Here is a 26,927-nt window from a genome sequence, read left to right as displayed (position 1 = left end):
CCTCAGAGATGGGGCTTCATCACAGATTTCAAAAGTCAGTTTTTAAAGTAGAAAGAAACCCTTCAGTTCTGTTTCTCAGCTTTGTCGATCCGTAGTCCACCATGAGAAATCAAGCAATTTTACACCCTCCTGGCTCTCTGCCCCCAGCCCCACCCTCCACATACGACAATTAGTGTGTAGGGTCATCTTTTAGGTGGTTCCACCGGTCAGTTATTATAACTATGAATATGGTTTTTCAAACTACAGTTCCCTCTGGGAGTCGTGTATTTTACCCCAGCCACATCGCTCATACACCAGAGTTTAAAATAAAAGGAGATCTAATTTCCTTCGTGAACGAGTATGTGGCTGAGCTGTGTGTGTTGCTTTCATTTAACCTGCGGGATGCTTCTTATCCTCATCGTTTTCCTAACGACCGAGTCTTCCTTCCACACCAGGTGCAGTTACATGATAGACAACGTGATTCTCCTGATGAACGGCGCGCTGCACAACAAACCCGTGAAGGACATTCTGGTGAAGTGCCACCCCCTGGGCCATTTCACAGAAATGGAAGCAGTCAACATTGCAGAGACACCTTCTGACCTCTTCAATGCCATTCTGGTCGAGACACCGTTGGGTACGATGCATAAGTAATCGTGCAGCTGCTTGTGTGTGTTATCACACTATTAGAAAATGCAGTTGCAAGTCACAGCTGTCTCCATGAACACAGCGTCATACTGTACAGATTCCTCGAAGGGGAGGGGACATTGCAGAATCATCTGGTCCAGCTCCCTCCTTTTTCAGATCAAGATGAGTGGTGTAATACCGCCCCAGATCCCATGCAGACCATTGGTAGCCGAGAAGGGCCAGGCCTCATCTTCCAGCCTCCAAACCCATGGGCTTCACTCCTGATCACAGCAAAGAATGATAAAACTTGTAATTTTTCAAAAAATTTTCCAGCTGGGTTTTAGGTGATTAGTTCCTTACCTTTTCATTTTAAATTTCTGTCTGTATAAGGCTATGTCTGGGAAACCCTTTGTTTTAAGAAGTTTGGGAATGCCATTTTTTTCTGAGATGCTCAGGAGTGTCTGTCAAACTACCTAAAGTAGTAATAAAATAAATGTTAATGTCATCATACTTTGGCACTGACAATAGTTGCAGCATTTAAAATGCTGAGGGAATTATTTTATATCTTCATTGTCAGGAAACCTAGATAATAGCAGTTCACTGTTGATCATTCATCATAATAGTTGCCATTTAGAACAAACTTTAAAAAGAAAAGTAATTGCATCATTATTAAGTGTCGGTTGCTCCAGGAGCATAGCATGGCTGAAAGACGGTGAGTCTGAAAACCCAGGTCCACAGGCATGAAATCAGGTCCTGTCGCCCCCAACCAAGGGACTTGGGACAATTCATTTCACTCCAGTTTCCTCATTCTGAAAACAATACTCTCTTCCTATCAAAGAGTTTTAAAAACTAGGACAGTTTTAATACAGCTCCATACTTGTACATAGTAAGGTTGCAAATGGTGAATACGGCTGGCTGATGTGGGGAGGGGCTTCAAAAACAGAAACCATAAAGTGAGTAGTTCAAGGTTGTGAGGACTGAGTATGTTCAAGTGTATCCAGTGTTTACTGACGGCTGGCACAGAGCAGGTGCTTCCTGAGTCATCACTCCCCCGTCACCGTCATTGTTAGCTTCACTGAGGCTGTCAAGTGCCCATCACTGTACAGTCTCCTAGTTAGGGGTGAGCAGAGGGTGGTACATTCACGAAACATTTTCTACAATTTAAAATCCTATTTTGATTTACTTTGTATGATAATTTCTGCTTTCAGCTCCGTTCTTTCAAGACTGTACCTCTGAAAATGCTCTAGATGAACTGAATATTGAAATCCTGCGTAATAAACTATACAAGGTAACTGCTTCCCCAAATGTGATGTTCTTCTTTGTTACATAATACATTGTAACCGGAGTTCTTCATTAGATGTCACTTACTTGCTAGCAGCTCAGCTGGTAGAGAATTCGCCTGCAAAGCAGGAGACCCAGGTTCCATCCCAGGGTCAGGAAGATCCCGTGGAGAAGTAAATGGCAACCCACTCCATTATTCTTGCCTGGGTTGCAAAGAGTAGGACACGACTGGGTGACTAATACTTTTACTCTATTGACCAACGATCGGCTCGGCTGTTTGGTATTGGCTTCCCAGGTGGTGCTGGTGGTCAAGAACCAGCCTGCCAATGCAGTACACATAAGTGGGTTTGATCCCTGGGTCGGGAAGATCCCCTGGAGAAGGAAATGGCAACCCACTCCAGTATTCTTGCCTGGAGAATCCCATGAACAGAGGAGCCTGGTGGGCTACAGTCCATGGGGTTGCACAGAGTCAGACATGACTGAAAGCAACATAACGTTAGCACTAGCTCTTGCTAGCCAACTTCTGAAATATGAGGTTAGGCATAATGGGAACAAATCTCTTTTTAGTCCTGACTTGTCCTCTAGTTGAATACACGTATGTCAAGTTCTCCCATCCAGCAAGATTCTTGAGATGATCCCATTCCTCTCTGTATCCTTAGCTCTTACATGGCACCTGGCACATAAAAGGTGTCACCTGGATGGACGGGTGGATGGATGGACGGATAGGTAGATAGATGAGTGGGGTGAACAACGCCAATCCATTTCCAGAGCAGCAGTGCACACAGTGACCCCTGTGTTATGTAGGTTTCATTCTGTCCTCAGCCCTGTTAGAGTCCGTGAATTTCACAGTGAACCTGTCCACACAGTTTTAATTTACTGACAGTGTGCAGCACCCCAGGATGGCCAACCTGTGGACACGACCCCACAGGCACCACCTTGTGCAGTGTGGCCGTCTGTCTGGACCGTGCTGCCGCCCTCTGAGATGCTCTGTGTGATAGGGGCTGAGTCAAAGGGGCTATCCATTTTCACCCATGCAACCCCAGCATCTTTAGACGCTCTCACAGAGCAACTGAATGGATATGCCCTCTGTCTAGCTTCTTATGCTGAAACATATGAAACCCCTCCAAGGCACTGCATTGCGGCAGTTTCCTTTTTATAAAGAGACTTATGGGCTTAGAGGAGGCATCCCTGAGATACAGCTAACAGAAGCCACTGTTTTAAGCATTTCTAGGCATTAGTTCATTTAATCCACTCAACAAAACTACATGCCGTCCCCGCTCCCAGATGAGAAAACGGAAGCATGGGGAGGTAAATTTAGTTGGTAGAAGTCAGCGAGCCAGTGGGCAATAGAGCTGAGACTCAGACAAAGTCAGCGAGCCAGTGGGTAATAGAGCTGAGACTCAGACGCAGACTACCTGACTCTACAGCCTAGACTCTGCCTTCCCCGTGTATTGTCCATGCTCAGCGCCATCCCAAATGTGTCTCCTGAGCGCTAGGACTTTCACTTTTCATAGGGCCCATTCTGGACTTATTTACTGAGCTCATAAGAGAGTTTCATAGTCTTGTTAGAATAGTGAGAATTAACTGTGAAATAATCCAAGAGCCATGCAAAAAAGTGCTTGGTAAGTTATTTCAAGCTAGATAAGTTCAATTTTGTTCTTTTACAGAGTTTTGCTTTTTAGGCTGTGCGTTGTACTGCATGGTGAAAGTTTCCATCAAGTATATGATAAAATATCTCCCTATGGGAGAAGTAATTCAATTTTCATTAAAGAGTTTAATAAGTCTTGAAAAGCTGATCTAGAAATTTCCAAAAGGAAAATGTGTTCATTTTATTGTTTTGTGTTTTTCTTTTTAAGTCCTACATCGAGGCATTCTATAAATTCTGTAAGAATCACGGAGATGTCACAGCAGAAGTCATGTGTCCCATTCTGGAGGTAAGAAAGAGACCTTGACTTTTTTATGCCAAAGGCTTACACACTTTTTATTTATATAATCCTACCGTTTTTTTTAATTCTCAGAAGTTCTTTTATCTAGAAATAAAATAGCAGTATATTTTATTAAATGTATCATTTGATGTCTTCAAATAACAGTGGTATTTTCCTAGTTTTCTGCAGAGAAGAGCTATTTGGGAATTAAAAAAGAATAATGTGTATAGAAGTTTGATCATGATTTACTTGGATATAGTATGTATGAAGGAAGCAGATTATAATTCATTAAAAATTTAGTATGGTTTGGACAACTGGTGGACTATAGGTACCCATAACAATCACCAAGTTCCCTCCCAATATCGGGCCTGTTGGGAACCCCCACAACTTGTCAGCAAAACCCACTGTGGGTGGCGCTTCTCATGTAAGTCCTAAAATAAAAGCCTCCACGAGCAACCCTTGAGCACCACCGCAGAAAGACCAGGGGTGGTGATTCACGGTTGGCATGCTCACTTACTCCTCACAGCATGGCAGATGCCACCGTCAGCACCCACCTCTCTAACTGATGTTAATTCCTCTTCATCATCACAGCTTTCGTCTGTGCCCAGAGGCCCTCTTGCTTGCAAATGTCAGTCTGCAAACACACGGGAGACTCAGGCCAGAGATAAGGGATGGGAGAGGAATTCTGGGCGTAGTTTGCACTGTTTTACCTAGATCTTTCTTGCTGACTTACTATTTCACTCGGATCTTTAAAAAAAAAAAAGTATTCCCCAGTGGTCCAGTGCAAGGATTCTTCACTTTCACTGCCAAGAGCACAGGTTCAATCCCTGGTTGAGGAACTAAGAATCCTTGAAGCCACATGGCACGGCCAAAAAACAAAACAAAAGAAAACTTACTGGGCTTAGAAAGCTCTTGCTTTGCCCTATGCAAAGAAGTTTTGTCTAAAGAATATCCTTAATCATTAGATTATCAGTTATACTGGCTTCATTGATGGGTTCAGTTCAGTCTCTCAGTCATGTCTGACTCTTTGCAACCAGCACGCCAGGCATCCCTGTCCATCACCAACTCCTGGAGTTTACTCAAACGCATGTCCATCGAGTCGGTGATGCCATCCAACCATCTCATCCTCTGTCGTCCCCTTCTCCTCCCACTTTCAACCTTTCCTACCATCGGGGTCTTTTCAAATGAGTCAGTTCTTCGCATCAGGTGGCCAAAGTATTGGAGTTTCAGCTTCAGCATCAGTCCTTCCAATGAACCCTCAGGACTGGGTAGATATTAACATTTACATATTTGAATGACTTCTGATTTCAAGAAAAGCCTGATAAAAGCTACTCACTGCAGAAGAAGAGAAAAAGCCGAAATAGCTTCATCTGCACACATTGTAACCTAATGTTCTGACACTGCATTTGATAAAAGTGTGTGTGCGCATTGTTGCTCCAGTCCTGTCCAACTCTGTGACCCCATGGACGGAGCCCACCAGGCTCCTCTGTGCATGCAGTTCTCCAGGCGAGGATACTGGAGTGGGTTATCCTGCCCTCCTCCAGGGGATATTCCTGACCCCAGAATCAAAGCACATCCCTTACATCTCCTGCACTAGCAGTTCACGTTCTTTATTTTACCACTAGAGCCGCCTGGGAAGCCCCCTGATAAGAGTAACTCCCCTCAAAGACCTAATTATTAAACCTTTACAGTCAAAGAGACTGTTGAAAATTTAAAGTCAAAGCAGTCCTCAAAGTAAGAACTCTTTGGAGGACTCCAAAAATATTTTTTATCTCTATCTGTATTACATAGGCAGTGGGCATCAAAACATATTTTTTCAAGACATGCCAGTTGTCAGAAAGTGAGTTCCAGACATGCTGAGCACATAATACAAGCAGCCTAGTGACCCTCTGAAGCACCTCACTTTCTTTTCATAAATTTAACTACTAGCCACTTTATAAAAAGCCACATTATCTATGGCTCAAAGTATAGATTCTACATGGCATAATTCCTGTGGCTTAGCAATGATTCACATACTTTGTACCTACCAAATATGTGGGAAAGAGTTATGTTAAGATTAATAACTTTCACATCTGTCAAAATGACTATCACCAAAAAGAATATAAACAACAAATATTGGCAAGGATGTGAAGAAAAGGGAATCGTCGCCACTGTAATTAGGAACATAAATAGGTGCAGCCGCTATGGAAAATGGTAGGCTGCTGCTGCGGCTGCTAAGTCACTTCAGTCGTGTCCGACTCTGTGCGACCCCATAGACGGCAGCCCACCAGGCTCTGCCGTCCCTGGGATTCTCCAGGCAAGAACACTGGAGTGGGTTGCCATTTCCTTTTCCAATGCAGGAGAGTGAAAAGTGAAAGTGAAGTCGCTCAGTCGTGCCCGACTCTTAGCGACCCCGTGGACTGCAGCCCACCAGGCTCCTCCATCCATGGGATTTTCCAGGCAAGAGTACTGGAGTGGGTGCCATTGCCTTCTCCACGTGGAAAATGGTATGGGGTTTCTCAAAAAAAAAAAAAAATGAAACTAGAACTACCACGTGACCCAGCAGTTCCACTCCTGGATACACATCTAAAAAAAGCAAAGATACTAATTTGGAAAGATACATACACGCCAGTGTGGATAGTCGCATTATTTACAATTTCCAGGGAATGGACGCAACCTAAATGTCCATCAACAGATGAAAAGGTAAACAAGGTGCAGTAGACATATGCCACGGAATACTGCTCAGCCATGAAAAAGGATGAAAGCTCGCCATTTGCAGCAATTTGGATGAATTTGGAGGGCATTATGTTAAGTGATGGAGAAGGAAATGGCAACCCACCCCAGTGTTCTTGCCTGGAGAATCCCAGGAACAGGGGAGCCTGGTGGACTGCCGTCTGTGGGGTCGCACAGAGTCGGATACGACTGAAGCAAATTAGCAGCAGCAGCAGCAGCAGCATGTTAAGTGAAATAAGACAAAGTACTGTGTGTTATCTTATATGTGGAACCTAAAAAATAAAACAAACCAGTGAATAAAACAAGAAAAGAAGCAGACTGGTGGATAAAGAGGACAAATTAGTGGGAGGGGCAGAATGGGGGAAAGGAAGGGTTATTATGGGATTTTATGAAATGTGACGCAAAAATCGTAAAGTGCTATAGAATAATCTTTCATTTAATAAAAAAGAAAAAAGAATAGCCTTACAGAGGTATACAATGGCAGTATTAATAGCTAACATTTATTGTATACCAGCTACTGTCCTAGGTGCTTTATATATACGAATTCACTAGGACTTCAAAAGAGCACATTGAGATGTGTAGCTTAGGACCTCTCTTTCAGAGGGGACACTGAGGCGCAGAGAAGGCTAGTAAGTTGCCTGACGTCAAACAGCTGCCAGGATTTGAACACGGCTTATCCGGCCCCAGTTCTGATGTGTTTATCTGCCGCGCTAGATCACCTCTACATCAAATTCACCTGCAGCCCTTCCATATGACGCTAAGTGCTAATTCTTAAGCAAGATCACACTCCCCATGCTTTAAAAGCCAGAAGCAAATAAGAATTTCGTCTTTGTCATCCTTGGTAACGTGAAAAGGACAGCACAGTATTAGAAGAATACTTATCGCCAGGAGGATTTGGTCAAAATACTATATACCCTGTGTTCTCTTTGTCCTTTCCCGATACCCAAGATACTACCTTATTGGATTTTTTTTTCAAGCAGTGTTAAACATAAAAATCCATTTAACTTTATGTGCTTAAGTAAAAATATCAGTTACACATGGTGTGCAATTATTACATGTCTAATGATATGATCAGAAAAGGTGTGTCCGTTTTTTGTCAATACCCCAGGTCATGTAATTCCTTCCCCTTTTGTTTGCACAACCATAGAGCCCTTAGAATTTTGAAGTTCTTCCGTATATATTCTCATCTGATCTTTTTTGATAAGAGACTTCAAAAGATTGACTATAGTGGAAGAGGGAATAAACCTAGGCTTGCAGGTGAAAATGTGACCTAATTACGGGATTGTGGCTTCATATTTAAAAAAAGAAATTGACTTACGTCCCAGGCAAATGTGCTGCAATGGACTGTTTGCCTCATTCCTGCTTTTCCGATGATCTGCACGGTTAATGAAGCCGTGAAAATAAGCACAGAGTGTTTGTTTCACCTCCCTGGGCCAGGACACATGCTGATAAGGAGGGGCTGGTTCACTTCACTCTCTTCCTCTGCCATCGACCCCTCTATCCACTGCTCCCACTAGGGAGACCCTTCCTCCTGTAAGGAACTGGCAAGAATTTTCAAACTAATCAGCCCAACTCTGTCATAAGCAACGAACACGGGTTTTGAATCTGTCAACAGTGCATAGCTATCTTTTGCAACAGCAACGGAAAATACGTTATGGGTTTACAATGCCTGAGTATCTGCAGGGAAAGGAAAGACAGGATGTTTAGGGTACGCTGGGCCACACAGGCTGGTTGCCCTCGGCAAGTGATAGAGGGCTTCCGGGAAACCAGCACCACCCCAGCTACACGCCTCCGTCATCAGGTGTCATGGCAAAGTGTCTGCTTAGGGACGGTCAGAGACAGGGTGGCCTCTTTACAATTCAAAAATTATAGCTCTTTTCACAAAAAGAATACATACACACACGCACAGCCTCTAGGCTAGAAGAAGCGGTAGACAGACACCTATAATAAAAGGGAAATTAAAATATAATAAGGCGCCAAAGGAAATCTTATCCGGTTAGAGAGAAGAAAGGCTTCAGATGAAAAATATTGTATTTGAGGAGATCCTTAAAGGCAGGTAGAATTTCAACCTGGAGCATTATGAGATGGCGTGTGTGCTCCGTAGGCAAAGGGGACAAGGGCTAACAAGGACCAGAAGGTGGAAACTGAGCGGCGTGTGCAGATAAGCAGCGGCGTCTGTCGAAGTCCTCTCTTCTTGGCGAGGCTTGGGAAGCCTCTCGGTTCCCTCCCAGCCACCCGTCCCTGTCGCCTCTGCCTCTGCGGCTGCGTCCCCGGACCTGAAGCTTCGGCCGCTCCCCCGCGGTCACGCTCTGCCCGCGCGACTTCTTCCTCCGCCTTGGTGCCTGCACTGCTCCCCACCCCGGCCCGATTCTCTCCTTGTGATTCTAACATTTTGGCGCTAGAAAGGACACTGAAGAGCATCTGGGACGATGAACTCCACTGTCCCTCCGCCTGCCCTGTTGGTTATTTTCAGGGTTTCTTATTGCCATGAAATCTCCCTCTTGCATTTCTTTTCTTATCCCTGGAAGGCCTAAGATTACTGACAGGTTTGGTTATATTCAGTAGCCAGAGGCAGCTGCCTTTGCTTCCATATAAGGCTTCTCCTTGCTTCTGACGCACCCATAATTTCCATGAGAGCAATCAAAAGAAACAGAAGAAACCAACTCTCGCTCTACTGATAGGAAACACCTGTTCTAACAAAACAGTTCCAGTAAGATCTGTTATAAGTCTGGATTTGCTATTGGTTAATTAGTAAAAAATAAATAATACTGTAGAGCAATTCATTTCAGCTCTGATGTGCATATGAGCGTGCTTGGGACCTCATTTCAAAAGCAGAGTCTAGTTCACTAGGTCTGGACTGCAGTCTAAGACTCTGAACTTCTAACCAGCTTCCCAGTGAGGTCAAAGCTACGAATCCTTGAAATACACCTCGGGTAGCAACATGGTAGAGAATATTAGAGAACTTTAGAGTGGTAGGACTGTGGACCATTCTGTTGGAGTTGGTAAACATTTAAGATCCTCCTGTGTCAGGCACTAGATATTCAAAAATGACCCAGACAGACATGACCCCTCAAAGATTTTAGAGTGCAGTGGACGAAAGGCACATGCAGAGATTTTAAAATAATGTGGTAAGCACAGGTTGCTTTCGGTGGTAGATGGAGAAGGTCTTCTTAGCCCAAGGTCATCATGGCAGATTCCCCTGGCGGGCAGAAGAGGTACTTGTGGGGGACGGACTGAGATGGAACGGTCAGCATGGGTAGAAGCAGAACCAACATGACTGTGAAGAAATAGAAGGCGATTTCAAGAAGGATTTGGTGGTTAGATGAAACAGAGAGGCGGGACGTGGGGCTGGGAGCTCAGTGTCTAGTAGGGCTCAGCACAGAGGAGACAGGTTGGGGTAGACTGACCCGTCCTGAGAGAGCGTGTGGTCAGACCTCACCATTTACAAATGAGGAAACAGGTCCGGAGAGCAAAGTCACTTGGGCCAAGTCCCATGATCCTTAGCGACAGGCTTAGATTTATTAATATCTACCCTAGGACTTGAAAGAAGAAAACCAATACCAGGGAAGTACAAACCAATGGTAAATAGCCTGGTTTGTTTTAAGTTATGACCAACCTAGACAGCATATTAAAAAGCAGAGACATTACTTTGTCAACAAAGGTCTGGCTAGTCAAGGCTATGGTTTTTCTAGTGGTCATGTATGGATGTGAGAGTTGGACTCTAAAGAAAGCTGAGCACAGAAGAAGTGATGCTTTTGAACTGTGGTGTTGGAGAAGACTCTTGAGAGTCCCTTGGACTGCAAGGAGATCCAACCAGTCCATCCTAAAGGAGATCAGTCCTGGGTGTTCATTGGAAGGACTGATGATGAAGCTGAAACTCCAACACTTTGGCCACCTCACTCGAAGAGCTGACTCATTGGAAAAACCCTGATTCTGGGAAAGATTGAGGGCAGGAGGAGAAGGGGACGACAGAGGATGAGATGGTTGGATGGCATCACCGACTTGATGGACATGGGTTTGGGTAAACTCCGGGAGTTGGTGATGGACAGGAAGGCCTGGCGTGCTGCAGTCCATGGGGTCACAAAGAGTCAGACACGCCTGAGCGACTGAACTGAACTCATGTCAGCATTCAGAAACGGATGTTAACTGGTATGACATGCACTTTTTTGTTCTAAACACTTTGCCAGGACCTCCTGTGTACATTATCTTGTCCTATCTCTGAATCGATCCCAGCAAGTAGGTCTTATTCTGATTTTTATGGAGGAGGCATTTGGGACTCTAGGAGCCTACAGGAGAGGAATGCGTGAGTAACTGATGACAGAGACCCTGGGAGCTGCAGTGAGTGGGATGCCCTGGCCGCCTGGGCTGTGAGCTCCTTCTCTGGCCAGCATTGCTGCTCTGTGGCAGGAAGAGACTGTGCGAGCGTTAATAACACATGTCTGTATTATAATTAGCCATAGATTGGAAAGAAAGCAGATCGTTTTGAAAATGAATTTGTCTAGAGCATTTAGTAGGTGGTTCAATTTCGTTGACTCTGATGTCTTGCAAATTCAGTTTGAGGCTGACCGGCGTGCGTTTATCATCACTCTGAACTCCTTTGGCACCGAGCTGAGCAAAGAGGACCGGGAGACCCTCTACCCGACCTGCGGCAAGCTCCACCCCGAGGGGCTGCGCCTGCTGGCCCAGGCTGAGGACTTCGAGCAGATGAAGAGGGTGGCGGACAGTTACGGAGTGCGTGCTTATCCTGGAATGTCCTGCGTGCTTTCCTCTCGCATGTTTTAGAAGTCCACAAATCACATTTACACTTTATCTAACACGGTTATAATGTTTATAGGCTAGAAGGCAGTATCTCTTGCTATGATGTCTCTCTCAAAGAAATACATCGAGTTTCTAACCCAAGCTAGTGTGTTTTTTAAGATTCCTGCCAAGCAAGTACTTGTTTAAATCTCCAGGGGATGGTCATTTGAGCCTTTTTTTTTTTTTTAAGTGCTTGATAGAGCAAATTCCCCAAGGGACTGGTACAGTGGAAATGTGAGCTCATGTCAGAGTTATGTGAAAGAGCCTGCCCCAGCCGCCCTTTCAAGCGCCCACTGGACAAACAGTGCTAGGTACAGAATGTCTCCCAGAAGGACAGGGGAGAAATGGTCACACTGTTTATAGCACTCCCTCTGCTCGGTGGCCAGGATTCGGGAAAGAGGGCTGCCACCTCCTCTCTTACTGCGGCACCTGGCTGCTCTTGGACAGCCTGAAGCTTCTCAGCTCAAGGTTATAACCACATCCCCTGGCACCCTCCCTTCTGACGTGCAGACAGTAACACACAGACCCTCCAGGGAGCTTTTCCAGAACCAGAATGACACCCCTCTCATCTTTGCCTATGGATTTTTGCCCCCAGGGAAAGATAAGCCAACCAACAATGCATGAACCTTTGTAACGTCTCTTGAGCATAATCCTAAAATGTGAGCTCCTCCGTGGTTTTCACCCCTTCCATATGAATTTTATCAGTTATCATCTCAAAACCCGTGAAGCCATATTGATTAACCCACGAGCACTCATTTAGCCTCTATAATGTGTCTAACCAGCCCTAAGAGACAAATGTGGAAATTAGCTCAAACCGTGTGCACAGAGCGTAGAATTGAGTTTGTCTCCCGCCTTGTGGGCCTGAATAAGCCAACAGAAGGGAATTCCATCCCTCCTCTCCTTGTTTGGATTTTTTTATTTCCTCAAGAGACCAAAGAGCCTACAAAAAACATTCAGGCCTTCTGGATAGATTTTCTAAAATAGATGCGCAATTCTTATGTTGCTGGAAAGATATAATTTTTATGCTTATAAAACGTGAAAACTTGTTTAATAAATAATGTCTTGCCTTTGCTTTTCAGGTATACAAGCCTTTGTTTGAGGCCGTAAGTGACAGCAGTGGGGGAAAGACTTTGGAGGATGTGTTTTATGAGCGTGAGGTATGGTGGAAATGGAAGTGTTCCTAGCGTTTACGCCCTTTTTCTCATACTCTGGGTTTTAGTTTTTGGTTGTTTTTAATGCCTTGGGTTTTCTTTACAGTTGACCAGGCCAACTGACTAGGCACGTCCGTAGCTTGGACAGGTCTTAGTTAGTGTCCCTGCCTTGGAGCGTCAAGGCCCTGAGGTTCACAGATGATGGCTTCCTGTGGGATGGTCCCATCCAGACAGATGTGCTCATCGTGAAGTTCCGGGAGTGAGCCAGCTGTGCTGTGCTAAGTCGCTTCAGTCGTGCCCGATTCTGTGCGGCCCCTTGGGCTGTAGCCCACCAGCCGCCTCTCTCCAGGGGATTCTGCAGGCATGACTATGGAAGTGAGGTAGCTCGTCCATAATTACCCAGAGAAACAAAGCCAGGATGCCCTCATGATTGTGTGTTGACAGCCGTCATGGGGCACACTCTGTTAAGGGCACACCCTCTAACCCATCCCTTCTTCAAGGAGGGTTTGTCACTCCTGTGCAGTTACAACACTTAGGACCTATTTGCGTGGAAATCCACCCAGTCTAGAATATTCTGTTTCCCTGAAAAGGCAGAAGAGGACTTTAATCTTGTAGCCAGTTCATGGGCTACTAAAACGTGCAACGAGAGGACTTTGGGCAGGTAGCCTGATGGCGGGCCCCCCACGTCTGGAGAATTTTTTACGATGTGTTTTATTCATTTCCCTAAAACCACTGGTTTTAGAGAGAAGCCTGAAATTTACCCACACTGTAGGGTCAGACTGGCTCCAGAGAGCAGAGAGTCTTCCCGTAAGTCCTACTCTAGACATTTTCTAACAGCTCTCTAGAAGGAAGTGAAGGCAATGCAAGTTGTTTCATATATTCGGGATGTTTTAAAAGCCCACACTCTTGCCCTTCTGCTGCAAAAACCACTGTTAAAGGGCCCCCCTTGGCAGGAAGAATGCCTGCCTGCTCCTGACAGCGGGGAGCCTCCCCTTCCTGACAGCTTTGCTTGAGGTTTTCAGAACAGAGTAAGGAACTTGGTACCTCTTCTTTTTCCTAAATGGAAAAGAATAAAGGGATTGTTCCATTTCAGACTGTACCCTAGTTTAAAAAAAATTTTTTTTTTTAATTTTCTTTAAACAGTTTAACTCTATGTCAAGTTTCTAAGGAAACTCATAGTGTCACCTGGTCCAGATTCCAGAGTCCTGTATGACATTGCCCTGAACAGGAGTTCAACAGCCTAAAAACGACTTGAAAATTGTAAACCGCTGTGGCCAAGGAAAGGTCTTATGTAAATGAGAGAAGCCCACTAGCTAGAAGCCAAATCAATACCACTACCAAGTTACTCACACACACACACACACACACACACAGAGACGACGTCCTCCTAGGAATCGGTGAGTCAGTGCTAGCAGTGCTACTGAGATTTGGAGCTTCTCTTATAATTTTCCAAACTTAACTTCTTAAACTGCTGGTTGCCTGCCTTTCTCTGCAAAGTGACACTCTCCCTCTAGACTCGCTAAATTTCCTGCTGCTTTCCTTTCTTCGGCCCAATTTGGAAACTGTCTATTTAAATACAGATAAGCACCAAGCAAGCACTAGCTGGTCTGTAGCTCCATATTATTTCATTAACGTAGAATGTTCCACATAAGTTGATGGTCCATGTTTTTTTTCCTTCCTCAGGTACAGATGAACGTGCTGGCGTTTAACCGGCAGTTCCACTATGGCGTGTTTTATGCATACACCAAGCTGAAGGAACAAGAAATGAGAAATATCGTGTGGATAGCCGAATGCATTTCACAGAGACAACGAACTAAAATTAACAGTTACATTCCAATCTTATAGCCCAGTGAGGGGCCTCAGATGCAGAAAATCATAAATGTTAAGAGGAAGTTATGAGGGAAATAAAAGAGTCCGGTTGTGTTATCTAGATCACACAAAAGTAAGAGACGTTGTACTTCATGAAACACAGCGAAGCAACCCTGAGACAAAGCATATCTTTTTCCAGGAGCCTTAAATCTTGTTATGTCTCATTCTTCACTGGGCCTTAGACATTAGTTTTAATTAACCTGGGGTACCTTCCCTATTCTTGTTTCCTTCTTATAAAATCAAATCTATTAACAAGTGTTTTGCTCTCCCCTGTTTCTCCACAGGCCCAAACGCTGAGTGCCTTCTTTACTTGTTAACTGTCCATTCCTTATCTATGTCCGCAAAAACCCAGAGTGGTACATAGGCATCAAGGACCACACATGGTGGAAAACACTGTATTTTTCTTCTAATACAGATTTTGATCTGGTAGGCTTGGGAAAGCTACACAGTTCCAAATCATATTCCACAGGTGCAGCTAGTGTTAAATTTCTTATTAAGGCTACCAATTATAACTTATTGTCTCACAACTTTCATTAAACAAAAGGTATACCTCTCTTTCTTACAGTTTCTTCATATTAATACTTTGAGAAGAAAAAGTTGTTATATTTTATTCATTCGGAAACATGATTTATAAGTTCACAGGATATGAATTCTCTATAAAACTCCAGTTTACCAGAGAAAGAAAAATCAACAAACACTGTGCTTTCTTTAAAAATAAAAAATTCCTAAATAGAAAAATCTGGGTTTTTTGTTATATTTTAAAAGGTAAACATATATTTGAAAGTTCTTCAAGTAAGAATATTTACAGAGAGTATAGAAAGCGAAGTCACTCAGTCGTGTCTGACTCTTTGCAGCCCCATGGACTGTAGCCCCCCAGGCTCCTCCATCCATGGGATTTTCCAGGCAAGAGTTCTGGAGTGGGTTGCCACTTCCTTCTCCAGAGGATCGAATCTTCCCGGCCCAGGGATCGAACGCAGGTCTCCCACACTGTAGGCAGACGCTTTACCGTCTGAGCCACCAGGAAAGTCCAGGAATACACAGAGAGTATATCTATACTGAATTAGGCACAAAGACCAAGAAGTAAATCCATTTGGGGGGAAAAATAAAATTAAACTTCTCATAAAATATTTTCCAATTTCAGTGATGGGAATTTTTAAGCAGGAAGAAAAACAGTGGCTCAGAGAGTCAGAAGGCAGGCAGGTGCCTCGCCGCTCAGCTGTGCAGGGGGCCCGGGCCGTGTGCCCACGTGGAGGCCGCGCTGTGAGGGCTCCAGCGCGGATTCAGCAGCCGGAACCAGGAGCTGCTCCAGGGGCAGCCTCTGGCGCGGAAGCATCCTTCCCGGCTCTCCCCTGCCCCTACCTGCGGCTGCCGTCTTCCCCTCCGAAGCCCGGGGCCAGGAGATGCCCGTGAACTGCATTTTTGCAGTCTGCAGCGGGGGAGACTGGTAAGACTGGGGGTCCGTAAGGGTCGAGAGCAAAGATGCTGGTTGCAAAGCGGCCCCTTACAGAAAGTCCAGTGCTTTCTCAGACCTTCCCACCCGCCTCTCCATGACCCGTGTGGGCCCTTCACGTGCCCAGGGCTGCAGGCTGAGGTCACCTCTCTCATTCGAGTAATGAAGCCGCCAGCCCCCCGAACCCCTTCCTAGCCACCAAGTCTAATCATCGTGTGGGCAGAAGAGAAAGGAATTTCCTGTCACCTCATGCGGCACACGCTGCAGGATTTGCCGTGTTAGAGACGGGGTGCACCCTCTGCCACTGGAAAAACTTGGCTTCAAAGTTACAGCCTCTAAGTGTGACTGGGATCCGATTTCTCTGTCATACCTCGGGGACCGTTTAGAAACCAGGCCAGCAAATCAGGTACAGAGAGCAACACAAAAAACCACGAGGCAAAAATGCATTTCGTTTCCTAAGTGGTGGAAGCACAGGCTCCTTGTCATCCCTTTAGCACCCACCTCCCAGCAGTATTCCATCAGTCTCAGATTTCCACCTCTATAATCGGCTGAGGTTGGTCTTGGCACACGGTAGTCCAGTGGATTCTACACCCAGAATTGCTCAGTGTACCCGGTCCAGCCCACGCCACAGGCAGACTTCTGGCCACCCCTATCCCTTCATTCCCACCAGCTTCTCGAAGGTTCCAAAGTCATTTATCAGTCTATCTGTGGGCAGGAACCTGTTAAATCTCTAAGAAAGTTTTGCAGTCGGAATTTGCGGTGCTTGGGGATTCAAAATCAGTAATTGCAGTTCTCAGGAAATTTGGAGAATATCTGAGGCAGGAAAAAAAAATTGCAGTCCTTTTATTTGTTGCAATGCTTTAGGAATGCTGAGAGCAAATGAAAGGGACCATTCTGAATCTGGGTGAATTTCGTCTAAGGCTGTCTTGCTGAATATTGGACAAGTTGAATTAACCCTTCCCCCCAGCATGACAGCAGCTTAATAAGACATTAAGAAAGATAAATAAAACTTTGTCGAGTGAAGAAAGACTTGGTGATCAGATTTGAGAGGTTTCGTCAGTAATAACTTTTAACCTACAACTTGAAACATGCTGGTAATGTCAGATCTCACAGGTAAGATGTAGATATATGTGAAAGTGAAAGTGCTAGTCATTCAGTCCTGTCCGATTATTTGCGATCCTATGGACTGTAGCCCGCCAGGCTCTGCTGTCCATCGAATTCTCCAGGCAAGAATACAAGGGATCTTCCCAACCCAGGGATCCAACCTACGTCTCCTGCATTGTGGCAAGACCTGATCTTGGGAGTTTTTATGTCAGTTTGGATTGCGGCATAGTTACAAAATGTACGAGCTTTATAAAGAAGAGAATAGGCTGCAGAAACCATCATAAGGGCCAAACCACCCGCCCTGAGCAATTTCCTATGCTCATTTTCCTCTTTTACATCTTCATTACTCTGTCTGGCCTCCCATCAATCACTTCCCCGCTTTCTCCTCAGTCACTTTCTGCTGCAGTTTCCAGCTTCAACAACCAACTTGATCACTAAGTGAAATATGATTGGTCAGAGCACTGCTCAATGAGAACATCTGGCTGCTTATCCAAGGGAAGGCAAGTTGGAATTCTCTTTGAAAAGAAAAGAGGATACACTAAGAAGATGCACCTAGAAACAAGTGGCAAGCAATATACTGGAAATTGTCCCCAGAAAATTATCATTCTGTCCAGATCCACAAAATGTCGTTTAAAGACTGGGATCATTGAGATGCTATAAAAGTACATTGGTAGCTCTATGCAGACCTCTGATATCTGTAAGAATGTTGTCAACATTCCAGTTAGTGTGGATCTCTAATTGACAAAGTTGGAAGCAAGTTTTATAGATAAATACATAAGAAATTATTAGATCTCCATGTCAGGAAGCAAGTACCAGACTCCCTTTCAATAGAGCAGGCTGTCATTAAGACTGGTTGCAGTGCCTCACTGCAAGGTTGCATGTCTTCACATTTTTTAAAACTCCTCCACCTAGAGATGGGGGTCTTTGTCCCTTCTCCTTGTACATAAGCTATCTTTAGGGACTTACTCATAACTGGCAAAATCCAGAAAAGCAGTGCTGTATGCCTTCCAAGGTTATTCAGTTCCCTTTGCTTACTGGATTGTAAGTCCTGAGCTACCATGTAAGTAGTCCAGCTCCCCTGAGCCTCCCATACTGCGAGGAAGCCAAGCCACATACAGCAGCCAAGTTTAGACACTCAGACAACGTGGAGGAGCAAGGTATATTCCAGACAATCCCAGCTGAACTCCAACCAACAGTATCACATCTAGACTGCCATGTCGAGCCCAGGCCAGTCTTCAGATACTAAAGCTCAATGCAATACCTGACCACAACTGCATGAGAGATCCCAGGCGAGAATTACCTAGACAAGTCCTGTCCTAAATTGCTGACCTGCAGTATCCTTGAACTTAATAAAGAGTTGTTGCTTTGGACCACTAAATCGAGGGTACTTCTATGCAGTAGTACAAACGGAACGATGGTGCTCAGTAGTCATCCACTGACATGGCCTACAGTGCCTGTGGCCACTCTGAAGTCCTTTCTTAGGCCTGCCTAAGTCATCCACTCTCCAAGCATCTTTGCAGGTGGTTGGGGTAGGCATGGTTTTCTACGTATATCACCTGCAAATGAGTCTTGACTCTGACCTGGAGGGACTACTTCTGTGCCATTTGAAGACAGAAATGTCATGCCCAAGGCCAGATAGGAGCGCAACTCCAGGCGACAGTGTGGCATCTTGCTTTCCAATAAGGTCTGGCAGCACCAGATTCACTGACACCGAGTCTCGCTCTTCAGAGGTGATAGTCATTATTACCTTTGTCATTTTTTGAACAAACAGCAATTTTAGATTTTAAACTGTTTAAACATTTTCAGATTCTTCATTTGTAAGTTTTTAAAAATTAAAGTAATTCATTCTGTATTCAGCTCTTCATGCTGATGAGATATATATTTTGTTGTATAAGATGTTCACTGTTTTTAATTTTTTGGTTTGATTTAGTGTTTTATTTTTAATTTTCTGCTTTTTAAAAAAATGAGTGAAATGCATTTTTAAAAAATGAGAGAAATATTACAGTTCATTTCTGCAACATCAGGAATTTTTTTAATTAACAGATTTTCATTTATTTTCAGTTTTTTGAAGAATAATTGACAAAATTGTAAGATATTTTAGTGCACAATATGATTTGATATGCATGGACACAGACACTGTGAAAGGAGCCCTCCCATCACATCAACACCTGTATTCTTGTATGTGAGAGAATATTTAAGTTCTATTCTCTTAGCAAATTTCAAATATGCAATACAGTGTTATCAACTATAGTCATCAAGTAACACTTCAGATTCTATTAATAAGACCTTATTCATCTTATAACCAAAGGTTTGGACCTTTCTACCAACTTCTCCCTATTTGTACCACCCCCTCCCCCTGTTAGTCACTTTTCTACTGTGTTTCTATGAGACTGACTTCTTTTTTCCCCAAATGTAAGTGAAAATTTAGAGGAAATCTATGGGTAAGATTTTAGTGATCATGATTGTTGGCTGTAGTGATTGTGTTAGGTGCTCAGTCATGTCTGACTCTTTGCCGCCCCGTGGGCTGTGGCCTACCAGGCTCTTCTATCCACAGGATTCTCCAGGCAAGAATACTGGTATGCTTTGCCATGCCCTTCTCCAGGGAATCTTCCCAACGCAGGAGTTGAACCCAGGTCTCCTACATTGTAGACTGATTCTTTACTGTTTGAGCTATCAGGGAAGCCCCTTAGTGATCATGATTAGATATATTTTAACTCAATCTATTTCTTAAGATATGTGGAAACATGGAAGCTTGGGTGACCATCAATTCTAGCTCCGGGTGTCTAGATCACATGGTTGTGTGCGAGGATTCACCCTGGTGTTGTGATGAGAGGTGTGTATTGAACAAATCTTTCAGAACCCGAAAGGCTTTCAGCAGAAAGACTGGAAGAAAGTTATGCAAGAACCACACATGCAAATAAATAAACATAAACCATATCATAGGGAATTATCAGCTCATAGTTCAACTGTTTCCTGTGCTAGAGGTAATTCTGTGAAATACCAGGAGTACCTGAGCCACTAGCTTTAACATGAGTCATTAACCGTGGCGCTAAGCATTTGAGTTCAAATACTCCTTTAAGATTATTATAAGTTAGAACTGGACATGGAACAACAGACTGGTTCCAAATAGGAAAAGGAGTACGTCAAGGCTGTATATTGTCACCCTGCTTATTTAACTTCTATGCAGAGTACATCATGAGAAATGCTGGGCTGGAAGAAGCACAGGCTGGAATCAAGATTGGAGGGAGAAATATCAATAACCTCTGATATGCAGATGACACCACCTTTATGGCAGAAAGTGAAGAGGAACTAAAAAGCCTCTTGATGAAAGTGGAAGAGGAGAGTGAAAAAGTTGGCTTAAAGCTCAACATTCAGAAAACAAAGATCATGGCATCTGGTCCCATCACTTCATGGGAAATAGATGGGGAGTGTCAGACTTTTTGGGGGGGGCTCCAAAATCACTACAGATGGTGACTGCAGACAGGAAATTAAAAGACGCTTATCCTTGGAAGGAAAGTTATGACCAACCTAGATAGCATATTGAAAAGCGGAGACATTAGTTTGCCAGCTAAGGTCTGTCTAGTCAAGGCTATGGTTTTTCCTGTGGTCATGTATGGATGTGAGAGTTGGACTGTGAAGAAAGCTGAGCACCGAAGAATTGATGCTTTTGAACTGTGGTGTTGGAGAAGACTCCTGAAAGTTACTTGGACTGCAAGGAGGTCCAACCAGTCCATCCTAAAGGAGATCAGTCCTGGGTGTTCATTGGAAGGACTGATGCTAAAGCTGAAACTCCAATACTTTGGCCACCTCATGCCAAGAGTTGACTCATTGGAGAAGACTTTGATGCTGGGAGGGATTGGGGGCAGGAGGAGAAGGGGACGACAGAGGATGAGATGGCTGGATGGCATCACTGACTCGATGGACATGAATTTGAGTGAACTCCGGGAGTTGGTGATGGACAGGGAGGCCTGGCGTGCTGTGATTCATGGGGTCGCAAAGAGTCGGACATGACTGAGAGACTGAACTGACTGAATCCTTAAAGAATCTGATGAACACGATGGACACCTTCCCTAAGAGTAACAGACATTACACATTCACTTAAATCTACAAAAACCAGTATCAAGAGAATAACAAGGCAAACTATAGACTAGGATTAAATATTGGCAAAGACATATCTGATAAAGCACTGTTACACCAAACATACGAAGAACTCTTAAAACTCCACACTAAAAAAATAAACAACCCAGTTTAAAAAAAGACCTTAAGAGGAATTTCACCAAGGAAGATGCATAAATGGCAAATAAGCATATGGGAAGATGCTGCACATCATAGATCATAAGGGAAATGCAAATTAAAGCAACAGTGAGATACTGCTACACACCTATTAGAATGGCCAAAGCCCAGGATTCACACACCAAATGCTGGTGGTGGGGTTGGGGGAGGGTGGGATTGAAGCAAAATTCATTGCTAGTGGGGATGCAAGATGGTATGGCCACTCTGGAAGACCGTTTAGTGGTTTCTTACAAAACTAACGAGCAATCACCTCCCTGCTCAGTATTTTGACAAAGGAGTTGGAAATTTATGTCCACACAAAAACCCATACACAGATGCTTGTAGAAGCTTTATTCATAACTGCCCAAACTTGGAAGCAATCAAGATGTCCTTCAGTAGTAAACAGATAAACAGTGGTACATCCAGAAGGAGCGTTAGTCAACACTAAGCCATGAAAAGACATGGAGGAAATTTGAAAAGTGAAAGTGAACATCACTCAGTCGTGTCCAACTCTTTGCGACCCCATGGTGGTGGTTTAGTCACTAAGTCGTGTCCGACTCTCGTGACCCCGTGTGGACTGTAGCCCGCCAGGCTCCTGTGTTCATGGGATTCTCCAGGCAGAAATACTGGAGCGGGTTGCCATTTCCTTCTCCAGGGGATCTTCCCGACACAGGAATCGAACCCCAGGTCTCCTGCATGGCAGGCAGATTCTTCACCAACTGAGCTACGAGGGAAGCCCTTTGCGACCCCATGCTGCTACTGCTGCTAAGTCACTTCAGTCGTGTCCGACTCTGTGCGCCCCCATAGACAGCAGCCCACCAGATTCCCCCATCCCTGGGATTCTCCAGGCAAGAACACCGGAGTGGGTTGCCATGTCCTTCTCCAATGCATGAAAGTGAAAAGTGAAAGTGAAGTCACTCAGTCGTGTCCGACTCTTGGCGACCCCATGGACTGCAGCCTACCAGGCTCCTTCATCCATGGGATTTTCCAGGCAAGAATACTGGAGTGGGGTGCCATTGCCTTCTCCATGGGCTATCTTAAATGCATATTATTAAGTGATATAAGCCAATATAAAAGGACAACATACTGGATGATACCAACTATATGACATTCTGGAAAAAGCAAAAGTATGAAGGCGGTAAAAAGATTGGTGTTTGCCAGGGGTGGTGCAGGGAGAGATGAATAGGCCCAGCTCAGAGGACTTTTAGGTCAGTGACTCTCTAGGATATGCTGCTGATGGACACATGTCATCATACATTTGTGTAAACCCAGGCAATGCATAACGCCAAGCATGAACGCTAAGGTAAGCCGTGGGCTTGGAGAGATTATGATGTGTTAATGTAGGTTCGTCCTTGATGAAAAATGTGCTGTTCTGCCGAGGGATGTCGATGATGGGGGAGACTCTGCATGCATGGGGCATGGAAAATCTCTGGAACTCTCTCTCAGTTTTGTTGGAAGCCTAAAACCGCTTTTAATTGTCTTAAAAACATAAATACAACTGCCAAGCTGATATTTCCTGTAGCCTATTTTCAAGATGGAATGATCAAATGGGAAAAATTACTATTAAGGCAGCACCTTCAGTGTAAGAGACAAACATTGTGCCCTCACATTTTCTCATGGCACCTAGAAATGAATCATTTCTGTCTTCTTTAATTTATATAAAAGTCATCCTTTGTTGCTTAAAGCCAACTAAAATAAGTCAAGCGGAATAGTGAAGAGTGGGCAGGACAGATGCAGAACCTCTTTAGTAAATATATAAATCTAGGAGGAGCAGGTGGACATTTAAATTGGTGTTTTCTAGAAGAAAACATACATCCTTATGTTCAGGAAGTAGCCTGTGCTATCGTGCACTGATGGGACCATTTTCAGGCAAGACCATGGAGAAATTATGTGTAAATTAAAAACAGCTGGACACACTGCCAGCCCGTACTGAACCACATGGAAAGCATCAGCTGACTTAAGACAGGAGCAGTTTTACAATATGGGAAAGCAGCAAGGAGAAAAGGGATGCTTGTGTGAAAATGAAGCAGATATCTGCAGTCCGCAGAGAAAATGATTGTTCAATATCAGCTCTGGATTGAAGCCCTGAGAATAGTGAACTTCAAGAAATAACTTACCTGAAGCAAATATGCAGCACAATTTGGTTTGTATGCTCCAGAGAACTTGGTGTTCTCCACAGCCTCTGAAGGCAGGCCTGACAGCACAAATGAATATCAGCACAATGGCTCTGAAAACACACTGACATATGTGTATGGTCCATTAACTTCCTACAGTAAATCTGTCTAATGGCCATATCTTGCTCTGACAATTTTTTTTAATTGGATTTCTCTGACAAATTTAGTACATCAGGCTAAATGTTGCTTATTCAGTATAGCCATCTAAGAAACATGTCTGCATCTGTTATATCTAGCCTAAAAAAATAAAATAAAATGGATAATTTAAGCTGGATACTGAAAGATGGGCATAAAATGGGTATGTAGAATTTCAGAACTAGAATGGGCCCTAGTTTTCCAGATAGGGAAACTCTAGTCAGAAGAGCTAAGATTAGGAGTCAAAACTAGGTCTCAAGTGTTCCGTGTCTTCTGTCTTAGATAGATAGATAGATAGATTCTACTTTCTTAGAGGTGGTAGACAAATTTTTAATTTTCTCTCTAAGTTATTGCCTCCAGGTTAAGACTAAGATTCCCGTTTGTTCCAAATATGTCCTGTGAAAAAACGACAGAATTCCTATCAAACTTCATAAAATGATGAGAAGGAAACCGCCTCACGTCTTTGGGAATTTGCAGAGCTCATGGAACTGGATCTGGGGCTTCAAAGATTTCATTAATGATTATCTGTCTTCCCCATGTCGTGGCAGAGGTGACAAGCAGCAGCCCAGCCTAGTGGGAAGTGTTCTGCTAGTCAAACAGCAACAGATGCTCCCGATTCGACGGTGACTGACCTGCCTAGGCATTTCATGTAAGTCTTTGCAGTTATAATTTTTATCATTCTGTTACTATTTGAGAATTGAGGAAGCATTTTTAAACAATTGTGAATTTATTTTTATAAATTATTAGAATAGTAGAAACACTACCGATTTTATCGAATCATTTTAATCATTTAAACCCTGAGCCCTTACTGAGTATCAGGCCATATCATGCGCAGTATAACTTTGAAAATAATTTTGCCATTTCATCCAGCACTAAGTGCCAAATTTTGGACATGAGTTTGAACAAGCTCCAGGAGTTGGTGATGGACAGGGAGGCCTGGCGTGCTGCAGTTCATGGAGTCGCAAAGAGTTGGACATGACTGAGCGACTGAACTGAACTGAATGTAAAATTATTTGGAATGCTAGTTATCAAAACTTTGGTTTGTTAACATTTAAATTTAAAATGTTAATAGCTAAGTTATATCATGACGCTTTAATCTCCCTTACCCATAGTATACAACCTGTAAGTAAATTCTTCCAATTCTGCTAACAAAAATATTTCTTTAATTCACCATGTAAGTCCAATACTTCATCATCTTTTGTGTAGGTTAGGTCCATAAACCTCTAACTGCCTAACTGTCATCCCCACTACAACTGAGAGAGCTTTTAAAAATCTAAGACCTTATCACCCTTTAAAGCAACAACAAAAGCTCTCCCATCATTTCCCCTTTCATTTGAAATAAAATCAGAACTTTACCATGATCTACAAGGCCCAGAAAGGTCAGGCCTTTGCTACCTTTCCACTGACATCCTCTGTCCACTACCAAGCTCACTGGCCTTCTTTCGTATTTTCAGGACTCCAAATTTTGTTCCCATTTACGGCTATCATGTTCCTCTCTCTACACAGAGTTTTTTCCCACTGGATTCTCCCAAGGCTGGCTCCTTTCCGTCAGGTTTTAACATGATTTTGTCACGTTGCCCAGTTCCAATGGGCACTTTTCATATCTTTGAAGTTGTGCAAAACATCAGTACAAGATGTTCCTATATATTCAGCTTCTCAAAGCCTTTTTTTCAGTTTCAAAGAGGTACCTCATATTGTCTCTCTCAAAGCATCCTGTTCCTTACCTTTTATATCTTACCACAATTTGTAACCATAATGGATTTGTTTGTCTGTTTTGTAATTTTGGCCTTCCCCACCCAACGATTGTCTGTGAGAGCAGGAAATTTATTTTTTTGATCATCACTATATTAATATATTCAGTATTTGGCACAGAGCCTGGCATATGACAGAATTTAATAGGTATTTGTTTAATGAATGAATGCACAAATTCTTCCACCTGCAAAAGACATAGATTCAAATCAAGAACTGCTAAAAGATGAACTGAGGCATGTTAAAAATTTTAAGAGTTTATTTAAGCAAAATCGCTTCCACTGGGGCAGCTCCACTCTGGAAGTAGTGAGGCATGCTCCACTGACAGCAGCTAAGGGGAAAGATTTACAGAGAAAAGGCTGAAGACAAGCAAGGAAATTGTTTGAATGGCTATAGCTTAAGCATCTGCCTTGTTTGGGGAAGCTTAGTTGACTGTTTATTAATGGATTGTCCTCAGGTTTTTATTTCCTAACCTTGAGGAAATGGCAACCCACTCCAGTGTTCTTGCCTGGAGAATCCCAGGGAACGGGGGAGCCTGGTAGGCTGCTGTCTAAGGGGTCGCACAGAGTCGGACATGACTGAAGTAGCAGAGACATTTGTAGGTCTAAGTTTTGGTTTGCTTACAAAGACTGCTAAGGTCTTAAGACCATCCCAGTCTAATGTCCTCCTTGTTTAGTTAATTTAATAGAAAGAAAAGCCAAAATATAACTCAGGGACCCATAAATTTCCTTTGGAGTACAGATATTTTCAGTGCCCAGTGAGAATGACTCAGTTGTGTCCAACTCTTTGCGACCCCACGGACTATGAAATCCATAGAATTCCCCAGGCCAGAATACTGGAGTGGGTAGTCTTTCCCTCCTCCAGGGGATCCTCCCAACCAAGGGACTGAACCCAGGTCTCCTGCTTTGCAGGTGGATTCTTTACCAGCTGAGCCACAAGGGAAGACCAAGAAGATTACTTTTTAAAGCCCAAACAACTGAGTCTGATAGAATGTCACCTCCTCTGTTCATGAAAACAGAAACACATTCAAACACATTCAAAGATGGGGTCCCAGGGGGCTCCTCTGGACCACAGTGAGATCTTCAGCACATAGTAGGCATCCAACACGGATTTGTCAAGTAAATAAACCCATATGCAGAGCAAGTTTCACATCACCACCCACCCCTGACCTTTGTAACCAAAGAGGGGAAAGTGCCCCGGAATCCATCCCAAGTGCAGCATTCGCTGGGAGTGAGAACAGCTAGACTGCAGTTCTTTGTCTGCACTCAGAGTTGGCACAGCAGCCACAGTCAGAAGCCAAGCCAATTCAATCACAGAACTGCACCTCAGCCAAGAACTGCTTAACCAAGTGGAGCCTATTTCCCATCAACTACAAACACAGGTGTCTACAGAGGACAAACCCGAAGAACAGGTAAATGAACCAAGATTGCTCCATGGTGTTCTCCGCACACCAAGATAAAAGTGAGTAATGACTCTCAATCCAATGTGCCTGCCTGCTCAAACTCTTTTAACATCTAACTTGAAACTCATAGGACTCTACAATACGTAAAAAACTGGTTATTTCCCTCACTGATACGGCATTTGAAAAGAATTATCAAACATGGTTTACTCTGCCATGCACCGTTTATTCAACTAATTATGTTATCTCTCTCTTTCAAAGAGTTCTAGGCATGCAGATAAAAGCAAAAGTGCAGAACATTCCGCT

At 43.8% G+C, this 26,927-nt stretch overlaps 1 protein-coding gene and 1 pseudogene across 1 annotated transcript in view; one reads left to right on the top strand and one right to left on the bottom strand.

The window, feature by feature from the left end:
- The window catches only part of ATP6V0D2 (ATPase H+ transporting V0 subunit d2), a 54,504-nt gene extending 40,190 nt beyond the window's left edge, over window positions 1–14,314 (top strand). Inside the window, exons 3-8 of the mRNA XM_052652010.1 lie at window positions 435–613; window positions 1,812–1,891; window positions 3,741–3,818; window positions 11,076–11,252; window positions 12,398–12,475; window positions 14,153–14,314. Coding sequence (XP_052507970.1) covers window positions 435–613; window positions 1,812–1,891; window positions 3,741–3,818; window positions 11,076–11,252; window positions 12,398–12,475; window positions 14,153–14,314 — 754 coding nt within the window. The remainder of the gene's footprint in view (window positions 1–434; window positions 614–1,811; window positions 1,892–3,740; window positions 3,819–11,075; window positions 11,253–12,397; window positions 12,476–14,152) is intronic.
- A 1,201-nt stretch (window positions 14,315–15,515) lies between these two features.
- The window catches only part of LOC128059215 (solute carrier family 7 member 13-like), a 58,116-nt pseudogene continuing 46,704 nt past the window's right edge, over window positions 15,516–26,927 (bottom strand).

The sequence above is a fragment of the Budorcas taxicolor genome, chromosome 14, assembly GCF_023091745.1.
Source record: "Budorcas taxicolor isolate Tak-1 chromosome 14, Takin1.1, whole genome shotgun sequence".
Classification (NCBI taxonomy): Eukaryota; Metazoa; Chordata; class Mammalia; order Artiodactyla; family Bovidae; genus Budorcas; species Budorcas taxicolor.
Note: the sequence above shows the minus strand (reverse complement) of the source record. Positions and strands in the feature narration are given on the sequence as shown.